This window comes from Candoia aspera, chromosome 14 (genome assembly GCF_035149785.1).
Source record: "Candoia aspera isolate rCanAsp1 chromosome 14, rCanAsp1.hap2, whole genome shotgun sequence".
Lineage (NCBI taxonomy): Eukaryota > Metazoa > Chordata > Lepidosauria > Squamata > Boidae > Candoia > Candoia aspera.
This window is the reverse complement of record NC_086166.1, coordinates 10599121-10618013: the sequence shown is the minus strand read 5'-3', so window position 1 is coordinate 10618013 and position 18893 is coordinate 10599121. Positions and strand designations below refer to the sequence as shown.

The window sequence follows — 18893 nt, the reverse complement described above, 5'->3', positions numbered from 1 at the left end:
AGGAACTCAGTTATGGTGGCGATGGGTGCACCGTTGGAAGACCTGAAAGACCAGGTTAGGGACAGATTGTCACGGAGAAAATCTATCTAGGTGGCCCCTAGAAGTAGAAAACAACTTGATGGCACCTTTTCAGACTAACACATTTCATTAAAAGGTGCAAGCTTTCATGAGGTACAACTCCCTTCAACTCAGATACACAAAGAGAAAGGAAGGGGACCTTGATGAAAATACACAGGCACCGTTTTCCAGACAAAAGGGGCTGAACATTTTTTTAAGCCCAGAACAATGAGATAACATTCAGAAGTGGCTCAGGCAGATGCCACCCTAATTCATTGGTTTATAATAAGGAGAAGGAGGTCCAGCACAACCAGACTTGCAGGACTCTGTTCTTATAGCCAATCTTAATAAAGATAGTTTGAGCTTTCCTGTAGAGTTGATTTCCTGGTTTGGTCTACCTAGCAGGACTGATAGATTTCACCTGGACAACCTGGAAGGTTTATTACAAAAGTGAAATAATAGCCAACATTCAGGTCTGCGTAGTACTCATTGTGTTTTCAATAAAATAAGACATGGGTAGCTGCTTCAACTGCAACTGACTTGCATGTTCATTCTTCTATTCAATCAACCTTCTGCAAGATAGCTGGCAATACATTAAAGTGTGTTTGAAAGAACCTGAGCATTTCCAAAAAGTGAGACAGTTGCTGCCTGCAGACTGACAGTCGGTCTCCAAGGCTTAAAGCCATTAGAAACTACACTTAGATAGTTTTGCATACCTACATCCATAGCTCGTTTTAGAATCTTTCTATTTATGTTGCATTGAGTGATAACAAGAACTCTGCTGAAAGGCTGTATCTCAGCAATACGTTTGCTGAGGCTTTCTTCCAGCCCAAACAATATTTATCAAGGACCGTTAGGGGACCCAAGCTAAAAGTGAAGAACACCAGCCAAGCTTGAGCCTCCATTCTTTGAGGGGCATAGGTTAGAAGAACCTCAAGACTATTGCACCATTTCTCTGTGTTCATGAAAAAAAAATTATCAGTCAATACTTAAAACACTTTACTTTGTTTGATGTTCTTGTCCTGACTTTGACAGTTACATGATCTCTTAGTAAACATTATGATCTTAATTTTCTGGTCATAAATCTGAAGCTGGTTACCAGAGCAATACTGGCATGGGATCCTCAACATTCTCCTAAGACCAACTTAGGAGACAGAACCATCACATCTTTGGCAAAGAATTGGACTGAAGTTGCTTATCAACCAGCTCAGAGGAGATCCAGATTGCACAGATCCTTGACTAGGGAATCAATATACAAATTAAACTGTAAGTGGGCCCTGAATAACCCAGCCTGACACCTTCTTCTGAGGGAAAAGAACTTGAAAGCTACCCAGATGCCTGCATCTTAAGACACTGGCCTAGACTTTCATGTAATTTATAGATGTGTGGGAATGGCCTTCTATCATTCTTTGCAGTCATAAGGTTTTCCCAAAATGTTTCTCTGGAGTTGGAATCAAAAGCAGGTTTAGTGCTCCACAGAGTGACATGGAGCGCTTGTGGGTATCTTTCCACTGTGTACTGCAGAAGCAGCTCTTGATCTATGGCAGATGTTCTCCTCAGAAGCCTACGTGCTCCTCATCCAGAAGACCACATTGCTCCATCCAGTCCTGCCATTTCCAACACAGATTCCTTGCCTAGAGATGACTTCTATTCCTCACTAGACTCACTAGGGAAAGAGGGACGGAGGGAGGGAGGGAGAGGATTGGAAGGGAAGAAGGAAAGAAGGAAATGAGGGGATTGGAAGGAAGGAAGGAAGGAAGAAAAGAAGGAAGTGAGGGGATTGGAAGGGAGTAAAGAAGGAAAGCAGGAAGGGGAGAGGGAGGGAGGGAGGGAGGGAGGGAGAGAATTGGAAGGGAGGAAGGGAAGAAGGGAAGGAGGAAATGAGGGGATTGGAAGGGAGGAAGGAAGGACGGAAGAAAAGAAGGAAAGAAGGAAGGGAGGGGATTGGAAGGGAGGAAAGAAGGGAAGGAGAGAGGGAGGCAGGGAGGGGGATTGGAAGGGAGGAAGGAAAGAAGGAAGGGAGGGGATTGCAAGGGAGGAAAAGAGGAAAGGAGGAAAGGAGGAAAGGAAGAAGGGAGAAAGGAAGAAAAGGAGGAAAGGAGGAAAGGAGGGGGAGGGAAGGGAAGGGAAGAAGGAGGGGAGGGAGATCAGAATGATTTTACTGGGTGACTTTGAGTTCTAATATTCTGAGACATGGATGGTACTTTACCCTCCATTTTCTTCACCTTGTTTTCAATTATTTGCATGCATTCCATAGCGTTGCAACAGTCACACTGATTTCCTGCGGTATTTCTAGCATTGCATAACTCTTTGCCAGCTCATAACAAAGCCCTACTGTTGCAGGAGATGGACTCTGCAAACAGAAGGAAACGTAGGGACGCAAACCACCCTGCCGGGTCGCAGACCTTTGATATTGATCTCCAAGGCCTTCTCCACCACCTCAGCGATCCTTTGCACGGCCGTGTTGTTGGAGGGGACGTACGCCAGTTCCCAGAGGATGCCCGGATGCCAGCGGTGGAAGAAACCGGGCAGTCTGTCCACCTGCTTGCTGTGGTATAAGGTGGTGTTGGGGTGATTGACTGAATGGACCCGGTGGCGGAGGCCGATCAGGATGGCGGCAAACAACAAGGGGAGACAAATCTCCACGAGCGTGACCAAAATTTTCCGCTTCTGCAGAAGGAGACAAAGACTCTGCAAGTTAGGCTGGGCGAGAGGAATTTGGTGGAGTTACAACTGGGTGTTCACAGCCGAAGAGGAGCAAAATGGCAAGGGGTTAGCAATGAACTTGGCGCGCTCCAGGGATGATGGAGAGCATACCGAATCTGTGGTCTGGAGATGCATCCTTTCCTCTTTTGAAGGACCTACTGGGGCATTGCAAAAAACACTTGTTACTTGATGATTGTATTGACCCTGCCATTCTAGAAAACAAGTTCTCCAGATGTCAACAGATTAGAGCAAGATGGTACGGGGGCGAGGGGGGCGGCGGTAATGGCTACCAGCATGGATCAGGTGTTGCAATCCATTCTGGACACAGATGTGAATTCATGTCCTCATACATTATTCCCTGATGCTAGGGCCCAAGGCTGATGTAACTGAGCACTATGAGAAAGTCCCTCTTTGGTTGACTGAATCTTAAAAAGCAAAAGGTTGGAATGATGAATTCTAAGCTCTTCGTGGTTCTACTTCTTTTTTTTGCATCTGGGAATCCCTAATCCCATTTATTCAACCTGATGACTTCTAGGTAGCTTGGAACTAACCCTAATTCTGAGAACTGGAGTCCCAACTTCTGGAGCAAACAGGTTGGGAAAGGCTCTTGATCTACTGAGGCAATTCTGAGACCCCTTGCTGGCCATTGACCATATTTCCAAACAAACAAACACATAACTTGAGACTCTTCTTGGCTGGTTTGTTCAGAAAGCAGCATACTGTGCCATCAGTCATCTTATAGGCATGCTACATCCTCTCTGTGTTTGCAACCCAATTTGCCACTGAGGGATTGTGGGAAGAGCGTCGGAGCAGATCAGCAACTCATGCTCTTTTGGCAGTGAATTCTGTCAAAACTACCAGGGTATCTGGATCACAACCCCTCAAGAGCTGTCAGTCCATCTTCTTTGTAAATGCTATATGGTTTGCAGATGGGCCCTAGACTAATCAGAGTATTACATACAGGCACATCAATCTACAATATAAGGATTCTGGTGTGCCTTGAAAATAAACAAAGTGGTGCCATTAGGACCTCGAGAAGTAGGTTTGGCTGGAAGACCACATGTTTCTCCTGAACTTTAGAGTGGCTGGTGGCTGAACAAGGACTGGAACTTCCAGAATTCCAGGATCTGAATAACAGCAGTGCAGTGACCACGTTTCTGGTTTCATTTCATTTATTTACTTATTTATTTTTCAAATTTCTATCACCGCCCATCTCTCCCAAAAAGGGGACTCTGGGTGCTTGCAAAAGGGGACTTCATGTGCTGCATACAACATTCACGACAGAAAGGAGCAAGTAGGGCACGTGTTTTCCATGCAGACATCTTCAGTTTTCATCCTGGCTGCCTCCAGTTGAAATCACAATAACAACTGTAGGCAGTAAAGCCTGGAGTCTATCTCTACTGGAGATCTAGAACGCAGGCAACAGTAGCTGAAAGTGATCAAGAGATACAGAATGACCTAGTTGTAAGGCAGTTTCATTGTTGGAACTCTAATTCCCCCCCAAAAAATTGGTTTCACAAACACAGGTTGATGTGTAAAGGTGGTGAGTGCCAACCTTATGGAGCTAAAGCAACACAATCCAGCAGACTTGGGAAAATCCCAAGATTTGCTGAAGTACAAACCAACCTTTTTCAAGATAATGTCATTCCATAGAAGCAAAGTCACCCACGCAAAAATGTTCCAGTGGGCTGAGAGCTGAGGGCTGAGATGGAGCATGAAATGCTAGAATGGAGAATTGCATGTGGGGGTGGACACGGTTGGCTGGCAGAGTGGGCAGAAGCTCTGACTCTGCAACTTTTGTTGATGGTTCAGTTTATTGCTGCTACAGTCTGTTAGATGCCAAGCTAACAATACCTTCTTTCTCCATGTTCTGAGTCGCAACAGGTATTGATTAACTACAGTAGGCTTGGTATCCTTAGTTTATTTTTTACCATGTTTTTATTAAGCATTTTAAGAGAAAGCAAGGAGAAAAATCAAAGAAGGAGGGCAAAAGGGGGATTTAAAAAGTGAAGTGAGCAAACGGAATTTTCAAGTCTGAAGTTTTTCAATATTTCATTATTTAATTGTAAAGAACCCAGCATATTCTCTTGTTTTAAAAAAAAACTACAAATCACAGTCTAGACAGAATATCAATACCAGTAAGCAAAATACAAATAATAAAATACGGTTATAAATTACAATAAATTCTACCCATACTGCTAAAGGCCTGTTCTATTTAGGAGAACCTGGAAAACCGAAATATTAGGACTTTGTGTAAAGAGAACCCTGAATTTTGGAGGCTCTAGGAGGAGAGCCCTGTTTGTCTGATTTGCAAATTACAAACTTTATTAAGGGGCCTAGGCTTTCTGGAGCTGCAGTTCCCATTATCTGATGAGTGAAATGGCCAGACTGATGTAGGATATAAATCAGAGTGAAAGGGGGGGAAAGGATGGGCAAGATAGGTTGGTTAAGCAGATGCAAGCACAATGGGGTTTTACACATTACAACTGTTAATTGATAAGGTACTTGTACGGGTAGTCCTCAACTTACAACCATTCGTTTAGTGACCATTTGAAGTTACGACGGTGCTGAAAAAAGTGACTTGCAACCTGTCCTCGCACTTATGACTGTCACAGCGGTCATAAGTGTGAGGACTGGTTGCAAACCCCTGCAGTCATGTGATCAAAATTCAGCAACCAGCATGTATTTATGACAGTTGCAGTGTCCTGGGGTCACGTGATCGCTATTTGCGACCTTCCCAGCCAGCTTCCGACAAGCAAAGTCAATGGAGGGAGCCAGATTTGCTTAGCAACCACATGATTCACTTAACAACTGTGGTTATTCGCTTAATGACCATGGCAAAGAAAGGACATAAAATCAGGCCTGACTCACTTAACAAATGCCTCGCTTAACAACAGAAGGTCTGGTCCCAATTATGATTGTAAGTCAAGGACTGCCTGTAATCAGTTTTGCATCTAATCTGCATCAGTTTGACCACCCTCTCTTCCCCCCACATTTCCTCCCACCTCCCCCCAATTAACATCCTATATCAGTTCCAGCCACTCTATGCATTGGTAAAGGGAGGTGCAACTCACAAAAAGGTACGCCTTTTATTAAAGTGTGTTAGTTGGAAAAAGTGCTGCTGGACTCCTCCTGAAATTTGAATGTTTCTTTTCTACTTTGTATTTTTCTGGCTTTTTATATGCACACACATACAGCAAATAGGTTAGTCCATAGCGATGACTGAGATGGGGCGTTATTTTTAATAGGCTTACAGGTCACCAGGAGTCAGAAGCTGGGGAGCCCCTTATTCATCAAGATGGGCTGCTCCCAAGTTAAAGAGAAATAATACACCAAAAAGTTTCCAAAACTTGTGAGACTTGGGGATCGTCTAATAACTGCCCAGAGTCGCTGGGAGTCTGGTGGCCTATAAATTTAAATAATAATAATAATAATAATAATAATAATAATAATAATAATAATAATAATGCATTGCTGTCTGCATGTGCATGAAAGACTGCATGTACACACAAGAGCTTCTAACAGTTGCCTGAGATTGATGCTAAAGGGCTATGGAGATCAAAGAATAGGATAAAGAGTTAATAAATAAATTTGCTGAAGGCTTGGAGGACAGAAAATAGGAGAGTGGTGGGCTTCACTCAGGTGGTGAGCTGCAAGTAGGGCAAAACAACTCAGTTTCTTTTCAGTGCGTGCCCGCTTCAATGTCGGATAACCTTCACTGAGAAAGTAAGATGGAACTCCTTATTATATTACAAAATAGTTCAGTGCATTTTGCAATATATTAAGGCCATGCTTATTTATTTATTTATTTATCTGTCTGTCTGTCTGTCTGTCTATCTATCAAATTTGTCACCACCCATCCCCTCGTAACAGAGGGACTCTGGGCAGTTTACAACATAAAGCAATAACTATATAATAAAATTCCAATATAAAATATAGACTAAAACAATTTTAAAAACTACCAAATATAATAAAATCCCGATGGCTATGGTCTCATTCAGTCCTTGTGTAGGAGGGGCACTTCAAGGCACTAGCCAACCCCGAGTCCTCCCTGCCCCAAGCCAGATGGCAGAGCCAGGTCTTCAACTTCCTCTGGAAGGCCAGGAGCGATGGGGCTAATCTCACCTCTGGGGGCAAGATGTTCCAATGGGTGGGCGCCACTGCAGAGAAGGCCCGCCTCCTGGACCCCGCCAGATAGAATTCTCTTGCAGACGGGGTCCACAGCATGCCCTCTCTGCATGACCGGGTGGGACGGGCTGATGAAGCTTAACTTTAATTGTACAATTTAAGCAACTTCATGTTCATTAACTTCTCAGAATTACAGTTAATACAGATGCAAACTTTTTTCATCTTACCTTTACAGGTTCAAGTCATCTAAATTATAGTGTCAACCCTTTTTAGTTTATATGATACAAATACTGCTGTACCTAGCTAATGCCTGAATTCTATAATGTATTATTTGCATTTTATAATACAATAAAACAATTGACTACCAAAAGAGAGGGAGGGAGGGAGGGAGGGAGTCCAAGCTGAAAGTTAAAAAGACCAGGTTTCTATCTTGAGCTAAGACAGGAGTTTGAGAAAGAAGGGTAGAGGCGTAGAGGCTATCTTCTCAAAAGTTGTGGGTAGGGCCAAGAAAAACATTTCATTAAAATCAGCACAATTAAGCTGACAGTAATTTTCACCATCTGTCACATTAAACTTAATATGGGCTTGTTGGTTTTAGCAGGGTGAGTGAAACCAGCATGGTGGTTTGGAAACTATGGCTTATGGCTAGTGTATTGGGCAAACCCAATTGTTTGTTCAACAATCCATAGTTAAAACAACACCACGTGTGGCATGAAAGCCAGTATCAGAAATGAAGGCATGTTTTAAGCAGACTTCTTGATCATGATGCCTTCTTCAGATGTGCTGCACTTCAGCTCCCATAATCCTCAAGCTGGGGATCATGGGAACTGAAGCCCAACCTATCTGGAGGAGGTTAAAGAAGACTGGCTTACAACTAAGTTTAACTTCCGCCCTTTCATTCCATGGACCTCCTTCCTGCCCATTCTCCATGGCCCCAAATCAACTCACCTGCAAAATGTAATTCTTCCAGAGAAGAAGTCCAAACTGCCGTAACACAGCCATCTTTTCTGTTGGGAAGGGAGGACCAACTTTCTCAGATTCTGTGGAAAAGCAATATTGGAGCCATAAGATAAAAATACAAAGCAAGTCCACCATCAAATAGCCATTAGTGGAGGCACAATTTGGATAACAACCTTAGTTAAATCTTTATCCTGGAGCAAAAAAATCTCCTGTAAATTATAAACTAGTGGTTCAAGATCACAGAAAATCTATACATTACCCAAGTTGGTATGTGTGTGTATAATATATATACATATACATATATACATATTGATGTGAGAATCCATATTTGTGTGTATCTCCATCTCCATCATCTCCATCTATTTATGGAGGAGTGAACAGGTTCTTTGGTTCCCCTTCGAATGCTACCTGAATCATCCTTGGGTATAATGGGGGAATGAATAGTCTGACCATATTTCCTTGAGACCAAAACGGGACGTTGGGATGGCAAAACCGGGCAGGGCTGGGCAACAGGCTGGATCAGCAGGCAGGAACATCTCCGGTTTTCTCAGGCTGGGAATCTTCGGATTCCTTCGTTTGCGAGAGGCAAGGCTGGGCTGGAGAGTCTAGCGAATGGTTGTCCCCGACAAGTTGTTCTTCCTCTGGCCATGCTTTTACGTTCTTTTCTTCCCACCATTTCAAGGCAGGAGCCAATTGATCACCGCCTATCAGCTGATCCTGTTTTTTTCTTTTTAGGTTTCCCACCGGGTTGAGCTCTGCGGCTTTTTTCCCACCGTTTCTGCTGAGCTCCCCCTCCTTCCACTCAAAGTCAGACTGCCTTCTGACAGGTTTGCGGGAACTTCAAATTTTTAAGTAAGGTTTTTTAAGAAAACGGGACAAAATGGACATTTATATTAAAATGACGGGACAGTCTGGAAATGTTAAAAAAATGGGACTGTCCCGTTCAAAACGGGACATATGGTCAGACTAGTACTCATGACACTAGGAATGAATAATCCTGCAGATGAAGATGATGTGATGAACCTTTGAAGAAGTTACCACTGATTTCATTGAAGGAGATTCATGTTTGGAATCATCTAATCTATGGACAACGTAGCCCAGATATTTGGGCTTCATGGCTGAATCCAACTGAGGGAATGACAAGGGATGGTGGGAAGACCCAAACTTCCAAGGAGGCATCTGGCTGCCCAGTTCTGTTGAACCCCAATGATGAAGCAGATTTCTGGAGTTGTTCTGTATGTTGTATTAAGTCACAATAGCGGTTTGCTTGATTTTGGCTTAACACATTGCACAAGCCCAACCATTTGAGCTCATAAATCCAGATTTATAATGGAGGTGGCACTAATTTTTCTGACACACGAACAGACACACAAACACACATATGCCCGCACACATGCCCTGGATCAACCTGCTGAAATTTGATGGGCAAATTGTAATTTTTGGCAGTGCAATGTAGCCTTTCTCTTATGATGCAAGGCTAAATAGGTGTTCTGCCCCAATGTTGTACTGTATAAAAAAACCCACCATTATTCCATAACTAAAAGAAAAAGTCAAGTTTTTGAGTCCACCCAGCCTAGAAATCTATTGTGGTTAAATTTACTACAACAATATAAAATAAAATAACAAAGTAAAATAATAAAGTAAAATAATACAATAATAAATAAAATAAAATAAAATAAAATAAAATAAAATAAAATAAAATAAAATAAAATAAAATAAAATAAAATAAAATAAAATAAAATAAAATAAAATAAAATAAAATGAAATGAAATGAAATGAAATGAAATACAGCTACTGATGGAAAAAGAGTAGCCCACTTTAGTGTGTTGTGCAAATCCAGCATTTTTTTTCCATTTTTAAAATTTCTTTAGAACTTTTAAAATATTAAGTTGTGGATTTGGCACGCAAAAAAGAAGGGCTTGGTGCAATGCACAAATCAATTTTCTCTTTCTGTCCAGTTGTTTGGGGCAAAGCACATGATACCATTCATTCCACCCTAAGATACATTTGTTCTCCCAAGGAACATTTCACAGCATTTTCAGTGAGAATATGTGTTTTTGCACTGACACTGAACACAGAGTCTTATTTAGATTCCACTACAATCAGAGATCTCTTTTGTTTCATTTTTCTCATTCAGAAGGCCAAACAATCACACATGAAAAATACAGTTAGTCTTTGAAAACTAATCATCTGAGGCATCCAGCTTCTTAATTGCAGCCAGTTCATGCTGAGTCCAGCTTTGCAACGTTACACTCCAGGTTTCCAGAGCAACTGCAAACTATAGATAAGCCAGCCTCACTTCCATAAGAAAAGAGCAAGGATGATGCAAGGGACACAACAAAATTCCTTTTGCTAGCATGAGGTACGTCTGAGTGTGCGCACGCGACAGTATGCATTGTCTCTACTCAACGATTATGATCCTGCCAGCTTAAAAGGCTGGGCACTCTGGTGTTAAACTAAAATACAGGTAGTCCTCACTTAATAACGATTCGTTTAGTGATAGTTCGGATTTATGATGGTGCTGAAAAAAACGACTTACGACCAGTCCTCATACTTACAACCATTGCAGCATCCCTGCAGTCATGTGATCATGATTTGAGAGCTTGGCAACCAGTTCACATTGATGACTGTCGCAGCATCCCGTGGTCACGTGATCACCATTTTTGACCTTCCCAGCCAGCTTCTGGCAAGCAAAATCAGCAGGGAACTGTGTGATTTGCTTAATGACCACATGGCTCACTTAATGCCTGTGGTGATTCACTTAACAACCACCTCAAAAAAGGTAGTAAAATCAGGTTGGATTTGCTTAATGACCACTTTGCTTAGCAACCAAAATTCTGGTCCCAACTGTGGTTGTTAAGCAAGGACTACCTGTATATCTCCTCTTTTGCCTTCTCTCTTTCTGTAACACCACCTTCAGTCCAGAATCCTGGTTTTGGCCTGGAATCCCACTGCCTTTTCTAAATGCTGATCTCCCCCAGCCTGACTGATCTCCTGCAACCCTGCTTCAGGCTGGAATCCCAGAGCTTGCATCTCTGTGGCTTTTGAGAACCAGCAGGCTGGAAATGTTTGGAAAGTGCATGCGGCAGCCTACAATTTATTGGAGTGTGTAAATGCTACCAAGAGTCCAAGACAGACTTCATAGCAGAAACTGCTTCAAATACCAAAGTCAGAGACAGAGAAAAGTTAGCCTTAAGGTGTTAGCAGAGAAAACCCATAAATGTTAAACAAAGCTCTTCTGAGTACTTTTCCATCAACAACACATCACTGAGGTCAAGTGTCCCCTGGACATCTAGTCCTAAAATGAAATTTATGTTCACAAGATTAAAATTGCACCCAGGTGGGGCAAATTTAACCATTCCAACTCTCCTGTCTTCCAGCCTCTGATCACCATCTCATATGCTCTGGCCATGGGGAACATGAGATGTGAATATACCTTTAGCAGTTCTCCAAGCAAAAGGTTCTCCTGATTGTTCTTAGAAACTGCCTGGGACAGGTGGTGTGTGTTTTTGGCAGGTGAAGCATTATACAAGGCACCACCTCACCCCCTAGCTAGATCCTGAGCAAATGTCAAGGTATGTGCAGTAATGCACAAAGTCATATACCACTGGGAATTTGGCCATCTGATGGAGCACTTTGTCAATTATTACATCAACTGGGTACAGCCTGCCGGCCCAGGGGCAGCCTATGTCTACATACTAGGTGCATGGGTACATCAATGGGAGAGGAAGTTGTCTTGATCTCCTTTTCTGTGGGCTTCCCAGATGCCTCTGCTGGGTCAATGTGAGAGAGGGAAATCTTTCTAGATGGACATAGTGCTGATCCAATGAGGCAATTCTTATGTTCTGGACATGAGGTGACAAGAACATGAGTGACTATTATCCCCAATGTATCTGCCCATCAGCTAAGTTGTAGAGAGGAAGCCCTTTTGAGGATGCTTCATGGACCAGGAATGTGCTATATGGTGGTCTGAGAGTGCACATTCTCAATACAAGGGCCCTGGGTATGGAATGTCCTTTCTTGGGAAAGTTGTTGTTTTTTTTGATCCCTTTGAGTAAGTTTTCTTGGCAAGATTTCAGAAGTGGTTTCCCATCACTCCTTCCCAGGGCTGAGAGAGAGTGATTGGCCCAAGATCACCCAGCTTTTACTTAAGACAGGACTAGAACTCACGGTCTCCTGGTTTCTAGCCTGATGCCTTAACCAAACTGACTCTTGATGTTCTTGGCACTAGCTAAAGATGTACCTGTTCTCCAGGGTTGTGATCAAAGTTGGGCCTTGGGTCTTTCTAGCCTAACTTGGCATCCTTGGATGCTCTCTGCTGTTTGGAATGAAGTTCTTCCAAAGATCCTGGTACCAATTACCCTACTGGCATTTTGGAGGGCCTTGAAGACCTGGCTGTTCAACCAGGCTTCCGTTAAGGAGGTTGAAGCCCCTTTTGAGTAGTGTGTGTATGTTTTCATGGTTGCCCAGTTTTGCCACCTTTTTCCTCCTTTGTCCTTATTGTTAGGTTGTTATTTTTTCTGTGTTTTTACTTTGTGAATCGTCCAGAGTTGTTTGGAATCGGGCGGTGTACAGACTTAACAAATCGTCACCATCACATCGGCCCATACACAGTTCTAAGTGATGTATGATTCTCCTATGCTTCTAAAGGTTGGCTGCTGTTTTATTTTTTTACTGAATCATTGTTTTTAATTCCTATTTTCTTAATTAATTGTAGATCATTTGAGAGTGCTTGTTTTGAAACGACTCACACCCCACACCTAGACTGGGATCAATGATGAAAGCATGGGATATAGATTTTATAGATAAAAGAAAAGTTGGAAAGGGTTTGAATGATGTCTGTAGTGGTGCATTTGGGCATCATGGAATTTGTAGTGTAAAACATCTAGAACAATGTTTTTCAACTGCGGAGTCCTTGGTGCTCGCTCAGCTTGGCTTGCAGACGTTTCATTACCCAACTGGGTAACATCATCAGTGCGAGGAAGGGTGGGGTTTGCTCCCTGTTTATATAGAGTGGCAGGGCAAGTATTTTTTCCCCCAGTACTCCCAGCATTCCAAAGTTTTGTTTTTTGTTTTAAAGTTTTTTACAGCTGCCACTACCAAACCTGTCTAATTTACATTGTGATCTAATTTTTTTTCTCATGCAAACAGCTCCTGGAACACAGAGTTACAACCCCTCCCTGATTCCCACTCATCACAAAGAGTGATTAGTGACCTGGGAAGAAAACACAAGCAGACACACCTTAGAAGAGGGACAAAATAATGGTTGCAATGTTCTTTCAGCCCAGATACAAGCTGGTACCTCTGGTCTTGGCTAGGTTCATCCCTACCCTTCAAACTTCACCGTAAAAAAACTGCACGCCAGATGGAAAGCGGCTTGTTCGTGTTCAGTTCGAAACATGCCTGCTGCTTCAACTTAAGGTGATTGCCTCCCACTGGCACAGACCCAGATGTAATTGTGACAAAAGGAAGAAATTTGTAATTATCTGGATTAGGGCAGGAGAAGAAGTACACCCTCCTTGAACAAAGGCCACACGGTGACCTGTATAAAGGAATGTTTTGCAATCATAGAAGGCTGTATTATACTCTGTGCTGTAATTATCACACCAGACTACTTTGGGGAGTGTGTACAACACCCATGAGGTGACACATCTGAAGAACAAGAGGCATGTTACATAAGGTGGGGGAGGAAAAAAAAAACCCTTGCCATGATGGACAACTGCAACGGAGGAAAACACGCCTGATGAAGAAGATTGCAAGGAGTGGCCAAACGCAAGAGGAACACACAATGGAAATACAGGTGTGGGACGAAGATAAAGCGTATTCAGTAATGCTGTAATACAGTAGTACATTATTGCTGCAGTCTAATACAGTAGGTCACGATAAGGAAGAGGATGCTATCCGTTCAGCCATGTCTGATTTTCGGCAATTCTATGGACCAGCTCTCTCCACCACCCCCATTTATTTACTTTAAGTCCTGCCAATGACCCAGACTCTCTCAATTTCTTCATCAGATGTTCCACGCCATCCAAAGGGTCTTGCAATATGGAAACTAAATCATCAGCAAAAGCCCCCAGTTTCAAAACCTCTTTTTAAATCTTTAATCCCTTTATTTGTTCGTCTCTTCTAATGGCTCTGTTAAAAACTTCCAGCACCAAAATAAATAGCAAAGGTGACAGAGGACGTCTTTGTCTTGTCCCTTTTTGTACATGACATGGTTTGGTTAACTCGTCATTCGCAATGATGTCTGCCTTTTGGGGTGTATAAATTGACTTAATTCCCTGAATGAAGTACTCTCCAAAGTCCATATTTTCCAAAACTTTAAACATAAAACACCAGTTGAAATTCTCAAAAGCTTTCTCTGTGTCTAGGAAAATTAAGAGCCGCCTGACATTCATTATGGTATTGTAAGACTTCTATAATATCCAAAACAATTCTTACATTATCTTTTAACTGTCTTTTGGGTAAGAACCCACACTGGTCGTGATGCTCCCTCCACTATTTCCAATCTTCTTCTAGTTGTTTTATGCTCTGGCTGGGGTCAGCTTGGATGGAGTCTAGCCACCGTGTTTTTTGACGGCCTCATTTCCTTATTACTGTATGTAATACAGTACTGTAAAAAACAAGGCCCAGGGACCGTATGGCAAGTGAGAACAGCGCAGCAAAAAAGCAATCCTGCAAACACCCAAAAGGCAATGTAAAATAGGAAAAATTAGGCTAGCGTGCTCAGTAGCATTCCTTTCTTCATCATGCATAAGAAGAAAGTGTCCAGTTAAATTAATTAATGACTTTGCTGCTCGAATTTCAGAAGTTGCTGTTCTTAAAGAAAGGGCCTGTCTCCCTTGGCTAGTGAAGAAATCAACTTTGCAGGGGGGAAAAAAACTTCCTCCCGTTCAATGTTTGACTTCACCCTTCAGATGTCTGGGAAGTTCAACTTCTTTGTTACACTCGCAAGATCAGTTGGGTCACCACCATTCTACAATCTCACATCAGAGAATCTCACATTCTCACATCTTGGTTTTTGCTGTGGACTGTGGATCTCAGCTGACCTTTCTAGCAGCAGCAGCCAAAGGTGTTGTGTTTACTTTATAACCTCCCTTGCAGGGAACACTACTGCCTGGTGCAGCAGAGAATGGATGGAGAAGTCAAAGTAGCAGGTAACATGCAGCATCCCTTGGCTAAATTTCCCAGCATTGCCTGGTTGTGAAGTCATTTCTTTGAAAAAGTGTGTTTTTTAATATGTGGAAGGAGTCTTTACTTATGCATGCTTGCACACACAATCTAGAGCAGTGTCGCTCAACCTTAGCAACTTTAAGATATGTGGACTTCAACTCCCAGAATTCCCCAGCTATCATGGCTGGCTAGGGAATTCTGGGAGTTGGTCCACATATCTTAAAGTTGCTAAGGTTGAGAGACACTGACCCAGAGGTTTCTTAGCCACCCTTCTGTCTCCAGGTCCCTGCTGCTGGTGCTCCTATTTTACTTGCCTTTTCAGGGGTGTCTGTGGAGGAGGGGGGTTTAAAAAATATCAAGAGGGTGGCCTCAACAATGTGGCTGACGCATCGCCCCTTTTTCATACGCACATGCAAAAGAAAGACAAGGCTTCCATTGCATAGTGAGGGTGAGGTAACTTGATTTTTTGACCCCTCCCTCTGGACCACCCTGTAAAGAATTGAGTTATGCTGCCGAGTAAGCAAGACCATTCTTCTGTCCCACATCTTGATTTCTCCAGGTCACCTCCAAAGAAGGTCCCTTTTGCTAGCTGAAATTCCCCCTTCTCTCACAATCTGATGTCCACATCTGAAGGAGATGTGAGGAGGTGGGTCTTTGCAGGCCCATCAAACAGAAAGCTTCAGGTCTCTCTGCTCTTGTGATTCTGGACTGCAGGAACAGGACCTGCTCAAAAGCATGATCTCTTATGCAAGATGTCATGAGGACACATCATCCGTGAAATAAAGCTACCGATCTGGTTTCTCTTTTCCATAAGAGGGATGTTGAAAGGTCCAGAACACCTGGGGTTAAGTCAAGTCATGCTGCCAGAGAAGGAAACTAGTCAATTAAAAGTAGGACACTGGGAGTCTCACTTCTCAAGGAAAGAACATTGAGAGATTGCTAGTCCTTCTTCAAAGCAACTCTTTCCTAACCGCTGTAAGAGTTGGATTTCAGCTCTCAGAATCTCAAGCTAACCCAGCTGGAGAATTCTGAGACTAAAGTGGAACTGATTTGGAAGACAGAGTTTCTGCAAGCCTGCATTAAAAGTCAGAGGCATAATTTGTTGGTGTTTAAGGGGCTTAAGGGAAAGATCTCTGCTGAAGAAGATTCTGTAAAAGTGAAGAAACGAAAGATGGTTTCTGATTTCTCCCATGCAGGTATAAATACAATTTGAGATGTAATATCTTACCCATAATTAGACTATATTGATGTTGTTCCTTTCAAAGAAAACCATTTAGCCACTAAAACCCACAATTAAAGCTTCATATTTTTCCCTCACACAGTTTTCCATATTTTCTCTATATTGTATTGTAACTATATACGTTGAAATTGAATAATGTTCTTAATTAAAATAAAAAATAAAAAAGGAGATTCTGTAACAGCTCTCTCCAATTTAACAACGTGGTCAAGAATTGCAGTGTTGGCTATGCTGTGTAGAAAATCTGGGAGTTAGAACCCAAACACATGGGGAGTGGACCACACGGAGGAAATCTGATTCATCTTCTCATTTTCGGGACAAGGCTCAAACCACGTAAGACATATTTTATTTATTTTAAGAACCATTATTAAATATTAAAAATATCTTGTGTTTCTTTGTCTATATATGTTCTGGAACTGAAAGGGGAAATTTTCCTGTTTTTACAGGGCTACATAGATCTCGCTGGTTTACAAACCACATAATCGAAACCCACGTTGGCCAGCCTTAACTGGAATTGGTGTCCCCCAAGACTGTAGGTTCTGCCCCCAAGAACCAGCCTATTCCTCAGCTTTTTTTTTCCTACCCCAGTACTCTTTACCAAACAATCTGCACTACAGATGCCTTGAAAGTGGAGAAGTGAACATGCAGAAAGAACTGGCTCTCCCATCCACGTTAAATGAGCTGGGAAATCCTTAGCAGCACAGTTCTGTCTTTAAGCTACGTTGCCCGGGTCCGGCTGGGTTTGCTGATAAACCCATTATGCCAGCAGAATAAAGCACTACCAGATGTTTGTACACTGGAGTACAAAAAGCACACCGGATGGCTGTACTATTACAGTTATTATAGAACTGGGCAATCTGCTACCACCCTATCTAACTACCTGCCTGCCTAACCTACTCACCTTAGTGATGGAAAGTGAAAGAGTCCTTGGAGAGCAGAGGGAAGAGGTGCTGCCTAGGGAACGATCAGATAAAAGGGGAAGGAGCCCACAACAGAGTAACGGCCAGAGGAAGAAATTTAAGAAGGACCTGTCCTGACCACTCAAGCGATAAATAGGGAGGGCGGGAGATTTGCACTTTCAGACTTGCAAGATTTTGTTAATGTAGCCTTACAATAAAGTAGAATTAGCTCATCTGGTCGTGTTTCCTGTCTGGTTTACCTGGGAGGGCTGACACCTTACCTAGTATCTACCTAGCTGGCCCATTTGCCCAACTTGCTTACTTGCCTATCCATCCACCTCTCAACCTACCTGTCTACCTATCTTCTAACCAACCCACCTGCCCACCAACCCATCTCTCCCCATTAATCTCCCTAACTACCTGCCAAACCTGCCTCCCTCCCTTTCTCACCTTTGCCGAACCTATTCCATTGATGAGCAGCCTAATCCCAAAGCAACTCAAACAAGTACACAAACGTATGAAAATGCATCATGAAACCAAGTAAAGAGGAAACAAATGATAAAGCAACAGAACAATACATCATGACAGTATGAACATGGGTAACGAGGATGGTTGCATTAAAAGCCATTTTTTAAATCCACCCCTGGGCAAATGTGGATTTTGCCCAGCAGAATGACAGCACCTGGCTGACATGCAGAAGCTAAGCCTGGTTGGAGCTACCTGGAGAGAAGACCCCAGGAACTTCAGGTCTGGGAAGTTAAAAGTTAAAAGAAGGTAAAAGAAATTAAAAGTTAAAAGCTGCTTGGAGGGGAGACCACTAGGAAACCTGGAACACTAAGGCTAACAAACAAACCAGCATTGCAGAAAAATCATTTCTGTCTCATTCTCCAGAAAACTACATGGAGATGTCCACAAAATCACCAGCAGTTTTGCTCAGCCTGGAGGGGATTTGACTTTTTTAATGTGGATTTGAAATGGATGATTTTCACACCACTACGTTTGTTGGGCGGTGAAGTGCGTATGGCATCTTACCAGGATAATGTGCTCTAAATAACACAATAATGGCAAGGAAAGCTGTCAATTCCTCCCCCTTAGAAAGAACCTGCAGCTTCTCTGTACCTTCCCAGCAATGTGTCAGCCACAGGATAAAAGACCCTTTCCTTCTCCGGAGGAAATGGAAACCACAGACCAAACAGAAGCTAAACCGCCCTCATCAAAGGAACACACTTCTCCAAACAAAACAAGAAACCTGAAAGAATTCCAAGGAAATTAACAATTCTGTGGAACTGGAAGAAAACGGTCTGCAAAGGGATTGGAGCAGGGTAGCCTTGCAGCAGAGAAGCAAAGCCAAACCAGAGAGCTTTTCAATCTGAAAAAAGCTAGAAGAGGGTCTCAGTGGAGAAGACCCCAGTTGACCCCATCTACCAAACTCCCAAGAACAAAAGAGGATATTGGATCCCAAATTCTATCCAAACTCAGTTTAAACATGTTAGGTGGAAACCAGCCAACTGCACCAGCTTACTCATCTCTCCCGCCCAACACAGCTTCTTCAGAGCCAGATACAATAACCTACCCTCAGTGCTTTTATATGGGAGATTTAACAAAACCCCCAGGATTAGCCAAACCCTCCCCGTGGTGATGGTTCTCTTGAATCTATTCTGCACATGCTGCTGCACCGTTCCTCCGCCAACGATCAAAGAAGACTCACCTTCTCTCTCTGGCTGCGTGCACAA

The 18893-nt window shown here is 42.8% G+C and overlaps 1 protein-coding gene across 2 annotated transcripts in view; it reads right to left on the bottom strand.

The window, feature by feature from the left end:
• Window positions 1-18893, bottom strand: part of ABCA3 (ATP binding cassette subfamily A member 3) — a 71601-nt gene that overhangs the window by 35189 nt on the left and 17519 nt on the right. For both annotated transcript variants that reach the window (XM_063314617.1, XM_063314619.1), the window contains exons 2-3: window positions 7840-7931; window positions 2463-2727 (exon numbers count right to left, since the gene is read on the bottom strand). In XM_063314617.1, coding sequence (XP_063170687.1) covers window positions 2463-2727; window positions 7840-7893 — 319 coding nt within the window. In that variant the 5' untranslated portion in view covers window positions 7894-7931. The remainder of the gene's footprint in view (window positions 1-2462; window positions 2728-7839; window positions 7932-18893) is intronic.